Source organism: Chaetura pelagica, unplaced genomic scaffold (assembly GCF_000747805.2).
Source record: "Chaetura pelagica isolate M959 unplaced genomic scaffold, ChaPel_1.0 scaffold3, whole genome shotgun sequence".
NCBI lineage: Eukaryota > Metazoa > Chordata > Aves > Apodiformes > Apodidae > Chaetura > Chaetura pelagica.
The window spans coordinates 7,649,352-7,656,563 of record NW_009952974.1 but is presented as its reverse complement, the minus strand read 5'-3'; the positions used below and the strand labels follow the sequence as shown (position 1 = coordinate 7,656,563).

Genomic DNA, 7,212 nt, shown 5'->3' with positions numbered 1-7,212 from the left:
TGAGGAATTGGCTATGGCAGCAAAAAGAGCATCCAGGGCTCAGGAACAGGCACAGTGCATGCTGCCAAATTCAAGTCCTGCTGTGTGCTTCATGCCAGCTCTGTGAAACGCCTGGAGAAGCCAGGAAACAGATGGAGTCAGGGTAGGGGAAAATGCATGGGGTATGTACTTAATTAGCCTCTCCTGATCTGGCTCCATCCATGGCTCAGAAAAAATTGCTGAAATATGAAATGCTGGAAAAAGACAACTGGAGAAAGAACTATCAACTAATTACAGACTCCCTCCAGAGAAAACTAGAAGCTCTGATTGTCTTTCCCTTCCCTTCCATTTCTGATTCTCCTAGCCCTATAGCAGATACACAGGCTGCTGAACTGGCAGCACTGGACATTTCATTACTGATGTAGAGAGTGAACACTAAGAATCAAAAGGATTTATTTCTTCACTCACTTTGCCCTTCTGATATCAATTGTCCCTTTCAGCTTTTCCTCGCTATCATTCTCAAAGTACATCAGCTTGGATTCTCGAAGCACAAACCAACGGCGTTTCCAGTTGCGGCGTGAAAGTGTAGACATGCCTCCACCTTTTTTGTAGAGCCAGCCTGACTTTAGTGCCTCTTGCTTGGTGCGGAACCACATGAAGGCCTCGTTCTTCAGAACACACCAGCGCCGCCTCCATGGGTTCATGAGACCTCCTGCAAAGTGAGGGAGCAAGATTTCATCAGACGTGCAACAAGATCGGTGTTTCCATACTGATTCTGCTTCCTGGACAACTTACTTGACACAGTTCCTACATGGAACAAAGGAACCAAGGGAGAGAAACAAGGTTATGTTTCAGTTTGGATAGAGAAAAAACAGAACAAACTAGTGAAACAAGCACAAACTATGGAAACATGCACTACGCAAATATTTTGTATTGTGTGTAGTTTCATAGCTCAGAATGAGTCATTTAAACCCATACCAAGTGGGCACAATGAGGTCTCAGTGGCAAAGATATCCAGTCAAATTCCCTGACATCCACCTCCTAGCTCTTCATTTTAAATAAAAGAAGAAGAAAAAAATGAGAATAAACAGAGAACTAAGAGCAGGTGAAAAAGATCACTTTGGAAAAACAGAAGAGGAAAGTCAATTTCCTGGATTCCATCCTTCCATGGTTTTGGCTAACATTGCTTACCCTTCATGTAGAGATAGCTGTGAAAATAGGGTGGTCCTGAGCCATTAAAGATAGTGACTCGTCCATTACAAAACTCTTCATCTGTATCAATGTAAACATCCACTTCTTCTTCACTGTCCAGAAACTAAAAGGAAAAGAAAAGATTGGGGCTTTAAGCAGCCTGATCTAGTGGGAGGTGTCCCTGACCATGCAGGGGGGTTGAAACTAGATGATATTTAAGGTCCCTTCAAACCCGAACCATTCTATGAAATATAGGCTACTTAAGTTCTTCTGGTTGCAGGAATGGAGCAAAGTAACAAGCTTGAGAAGTCCCATGATCAGGAGGTGCAAAACTACACCTACTCCCTGTACAAAAAAAAGCAATACAGTAAAACTAGAGGCTTGACAGCTTACCCATTAATGCCTAAAGCAAGAGTCTCCAGAGCATGGAATTTTCATACCAGAAAGCAGAGTGACATTTGGCAGTGGCCATGGCTAGAAAACTCCAGTTCCCTGCAGTAACAAACTTTCCTGTTCCAAGGCAGAGGCCACAGTCCAAAATCTGATTTAATGGGATTAAGAGAGAATTTTTCATTTTGGAGGAGTTTTCTGATTTTTTTTGTTGGCAGACATGTCATGATTCTGGACAAGATGGAGCGCTAATCTAACCCCAGCAAGGAAATGTCTTGCTTTGAATTGATTAGGAAAAAAAACACATTCAAGAATAACTGCACCCTAAAAACAAAGATTTAAATTACTGAAATAATAGCACAGTATTTAGTCATCCCTATTCTCCAACTAGATAACAGCCCTCAGGCATAAGAAAGTACTTCAAATCCCAAATTACTCTATCATTTCCTTTACCTTAAATAGAACTTCAATTCATCAGCTTTATTGATTTAATACTAATTGGATATTAGGAAGAATTTCTGCACTGAAAGATAGTCAGGCACTGGAACAGCCTTGTCCAGTGAGGTGGCTGAGTCACCTTGGAGGTATCCAAGAAACATGTGGATGTAGCACTTCAGGGCGTGCTGTGGTGGCTGAGGTTGTAGGGGTTGGTTTTTTTTGGGAGGTGTTTTTTGGTGGAGTGTGTGTGTTTGTTTGTATTTGATTGGGGGTTTTTTTGTGTCAATGGTTGGACTCAGTGATCTCAAGAGGTCCTCTCCAACCATGATGATTCTGTGATTCTGCTGTCATTAAGTTTCAAAAAGCAGGTTACTCTGGGATCAGCAGCTACTTGACACAACTGCAGTTGCCTCTTACTGTGGCTCATATCATGATGTAGTATCAGCCAGACTTTTAATGTCTTGCTCACTGAGAAGCCAAATAAAATCCTCCACTTCTGTTTACATTTTAAGAAGAACAGTACAAACTGGCCTAGGCTGTGACAGAATTATTAATGACTTGAACATTACCTGACAGTGATCTGTGAGTACCTGTCCACAGAGAAGGGACCTTTACTCAAGCAGATCACATCATAAAATATTCTGATGGCTGGCAGCTGACAGTAGGGAAGTGTGAGCAAGAAAAACTATGCAACTTCTTAAGAAGGACAATAATATGCCATTGGAAAAGAAAAGCAAAGGTAGTAAAATTAATTCCTTTCAAAAAAAAAAAAAATCAGTCCTTTTCTAAAAGATATTTTTTAGTTCAACTCTCTACTCTCAGGGACATAATTTATGTAAAGTATTTTTATTGCTGTCATTGGCTTCACACCTGAACTCCTCACCATCTTATGTGGGCTTATCTGACATCCAGTCCTGTCAGCAGATTTATTGTTTCATTATTAAGCAACTACCCTGAGGGCACTCAGGAAGTCCAGAGCCTAGTGAGGAATCTAAGCTGAGGTGTTTCAAGTGTGAGACTTAATAGCCCAGCTTTACTTCCCAGTCATTGTCCCTGCGGTAGGAATGAAAAGGTTCAGTGGTCTTGGTCGTGTGCACCAGGACCCAGCCTGGATCTGTACAGTGATTTCTTCAAGCCTTCAAACAACTTGTACACAGCACCTGAAAATAATCCCTTGCCTCTGAACAGTGACAGGACTAGAACAAGAGAAATTTTAATGATGGAATCAAATCAAATCCCAGCCTTTCTCCTTTCCTCTTGTCATTGTCCACTAGAAACTCAGGCTACTTTTGTAGAAATTTCTCAGAGGCAGAACATACACCTACAACATACTAGTTGCCTGCTTTCAGTCTTCCTACTGGGCGTTGCGTTAATATATGGTGATGGAATCCATCTAAAATAGCCTAGGTACAAATGTGCTAGCTTCTGCACCAGGAACACTTGACAGTCACAAGCCCTCTGGCCTTCCGCCTATCTATGACTCTTCCCTTTTTATCAAGCTGATTATTGATGTAACAGGCAGTTATATATTAGTAACAATAACCAGAGCAAGCAGGCACGCAGTAAGAAAACAAGGATGTTATAAATATCAACAAAGTCAGACTAATGTCTGGAAAGGTGAAGGGAGGGATTCTTACCGAGTCCAGGCTGCCACGGTTGGAGTCCAAGCTGGTCCCATGCGAGTGTCTCAGACCTTCGTCGCCATTCAGGGGCTCAGCAGAGGCACTACCTGCATCTCCACAGCCATCAAACTCCTCGTGGTCATAGTCAGACTCCACATCAGGGGGAGAAGTGTAGATTGGCTCTCCCACCTCTCCGCTGTTACTCTTCTGTGTATCTGAGACAGCATTGTAAATGCTTTCTGCTGGGTCAGACACGGCTCTCTGCTCCTTGGGGCTAGTGGTTCCTTCCACAGCATGTCCTGGAGCAGGGACAACCTCTCCCACTTCCATCTGGAGAAGTGAAAGTCTTGTGTCCACACCTTTCTCTGTGTAGTTACCACTGTTTCTTGTGCTGTGCTGATTCAAGACCACTGAGCTGGAAGTTGGCCGTCCTTCGTCATCAGCATGGAAACCCTCATCCACTTCTTCTTCAGCTAGTGGTGCCACCAGGCTGCAGTCAATGTTGAGCGTCCCCTCACTAGAAAGTGAGCGTTCTAAATTCTGCACACTTTCGTCCAGATTGCCAAAATCCAACAGCTCCAAGAACTCCTGGGCAACCCTAGATGCCTCCTTTTCCAGCCTTTGGATCTCCTCTTCTCGCTGCCGATTGATTTCATTCCTGGTGCTTTCACAGATTATAGACATGTGATCCTCTTTCTGTTGCTGCAACTTCTCAATCTCTTTCTCCAGTCTTAAGATCTCCTCCATCTGACGTCTCTCTTCTTCTTGCAGGGGAATATCTACCTCCTCAGTCTTGACTGCTTCCACCTTAAAAAAAAATTGTAATGGCGTTAAAGCACCTTCTTCAACTTGTATGTGTTCCTTGCCTGGAACTTTCATTCTTGCCACCTCCTGTGCTTGCCTTGTACTTCCCAACTGCAAAAACACAGCTCTAAGCATCCTCTCCTTTTCTGATCAGCATCTGCACTCATCCAGGGTGTAAAAGCAAAAAGTAGAACTATGGAGTCTTCAGGTGCCTCCTTTCTTCCAGCAGCCGATCTCCTTTTGGAATCATATGAAGTACCTGACTGGGATCAGGATCCACCTGAGTGGATTTTTAGAAGATCGTGTCTCTCTGCTGTTCATGTTACAGCCCTCTGTACACTACAATTTCTGTAAAAGCATTCGGAAAGTTTGTCCTCTCTTTTTTAACTATCTCTCACACATATAGAAGAAAGGAATATATACAAGTATATATATGCATAGCCTGCTTAAGCTGAAATTTCCCCAGAAATTCATTACAACATTTGAGGATTTTGTCGCTTCCTGAGCTGGGGGTCTGACCATCAGAATCTAGATCTGGTGGGGATATTTGCCACGAAGCAGGACTGCATCCACTCTAACCCCACCAAAACTCCACCCAGAATTTCTTGGCATTCTTTAGCATCACTGGATGGATGACAGTTGGCTGGATGATAAAAGGACACTGTCTTCCTCTATTCTCCCCACTTAAAGTAACAGATTTCGAGCAAGTACACAATAATCAGAAGACAGAAGATACTGGTAACTCTCACTGATGTTTAGCTATAAGATAAAGCACCCTCCCCTCCACAGAGGATGTTGAAAACATGCACACACAAGAAAAAGCAAAAATAAATTCTAAAAGGATTTAATGTACTTCCTGATAAGAGTATGCCAACGAACTGGTCCACTTACGCCACAACCCTTGTTTTCTTTACAGTTACCCTGTTGCTTTTTATCTACTTGACTCTTGTGGACAATTGCATTTTCATACTCTAATCTGTCATCTCTCCTGAAATGAGGTGGCCTGAAACTGGGAAATAAGTGGCTTGGGAAGAGAAATAAGAAGACAGACAGCTGTTTTCACACACCTCAGGGTAGGTGGTCTGCTCTTTGATATATCAAGTACCAACAAACAATAAGATCAGTTACAGGGGGTTTATTTTAGTCATGGTAGCAGCCGTCTGCACTCTTATTTTTGCTGTTACAGGCAACAATCCAGCACAATAGACTGTGTCACAGAGTAACACAACACAAGGTCATGTAATAATAGAGATAAAAAAGGATGTGGCATGTTCAATACAAAAATTTTCAGATAGGAACTATGCAAGCTGGTACATGAGCCTTAAAAGAAAAACAACCAACCACATCTATGCACCTCTGCCAAAGCCAAACACCTGCAGGTTTTGAGTGAACAAAGTCCATTTTTAGCGTTGCCACAATAACAATATGAGCTCAAGGCGAAGCTTAGGCAATGAAGGACCCTTCACAGATATTCAGAGAAGACATGTTTAAAGAATAACTATTAAACTTACCTGAACCACCTGGTGTAGCGCATTCAGTTGCTCCTTTTCTCTGTTAAAAACCAAGACATGATAATCAGGCAAACCCAGCTCACCTACATGAGGCTTTTAGAATTACATGGGCACATCATCCCTCTATGGATAAGGTTAAAATAAGGTACCTGTTGTAAGACTGATTTGAAAGCTTTTGTCATTTAGTGAAAAACCAATTATCTGTTTGTTGGCATGACCTTTGTGGGTACAACAGATTTCCCCATGCACTTAACTTTCAGATCAATCAGGAAATAGGATTAGCTGGAACATACTAGGAAGGACACTGAAAACAGTGACAGAAAGGCAGATCAGTTAGACTCATGATGAATGTAAACAGAATCTTCTGAAGAACTTTATATCTATGGATCTTAAATGAGTTTATACATGCATAATTACACATGTTGGGAAACTGTGTTTGTTGGTTTGTTTTTTTCAAACAGACCAGAATTGATTGCAATACCAGCATCTAAACTGTGTTTTGTTTTGCTTTTACTTTATCAAAGCCCCCCCAAAATTACCAAATTTGTGTACTTTGTTAAATGACAAAGCTGAGGACTTTCTATTCTGAAGACCTGGGTACTCCAGCTTGCACAACTTCCCAGTGGCATGCAAAACTTAAGTTTACTAATAAAGGCTGTAAGAGACAGAGTTTGTTAGTAAACACGAGTAAAGGACAAAATCTATCCCACAGTGCTGCATCTCCACTCGGATCAAAAAGGTGGTACTCCAAGGGAAAGCTTGGAGTCACTGTGGCTAGTTTCTCCATAGCAAACAGGGTACAAATAACTGAGCTAGAAGGCAGGGATAGGAAGTGGCTGGATGGAATACTAGCAACCACTGTGCAGCTAAATTCAGACGAGCAGTGGTAACTTTCAATTTTATGATTCAACCTCAAGCAGAAGGGCAACAATATTTATTTCCCAGGCCCTGAAGCTCTTCCCAGCCAAATTCCAAATAGCAGTTGCAAGTCACAAAGTCCTTACAGCTCTCCCTTGTGCATGCTCTCTCTCTCAAAAATAATAATAATAATAAAAAAAAAAATCCAGGAAATGTTTGTAAATGAAAGCTGATGTAATTGAGATCCAGATGGTTCAAGTTCTACTGAAAGATCTCTAATAGGAGTAATGAATTAAACAACTGCCTTAAATGGTAGGAGGAGTCAAGAAGAAAAGCTGTTTTAAAACAAATCTGGAATACCACCTACAATCTGCACACTAATCCCTGTAACTGTTCCTCACAGATTTTAGACCTCTGAT

At 41.8% G+C, this 7,212-nt stretch overlaps 1 protein-coding gene across 1 annotated transcript in view; it reads right to left on the bottom strand.

Annotated features, from left to right (window-relative positions):
• LOC104387514 (unconventional myosin-X-like) overlaps nucleotides 1-7,212 on the bottom strand; it is a 98,397-nt gene that overhangs the window by 18,838 nt on the left and 72,347 nt on the right. Inside the window, exons 24-27 of the mRNA XM_009996284.1 lie at nucleotides 5,936-5,975; nucleotides 3,636-4,427; nucleotides 1,171-1,294; nucleotides 448-691 (exon numbers count right to left, since the gene is read on the bottom strand). Coding sequence (XP_009994586.1) covers nucleotides 448-691; nucleotides 1,171-1,294; nucleotides 3,636-4,427; nucleotides 5,936-5,975 — 1,200 coding nt within the window. The remainder of the gene's footprint in view (nucleotides 1-447; nucleotides 692-1,170; nucleotides 1,295-3,635; nucleotides 4,428-5,935; nucleotides 5,976-7,212) is intronic.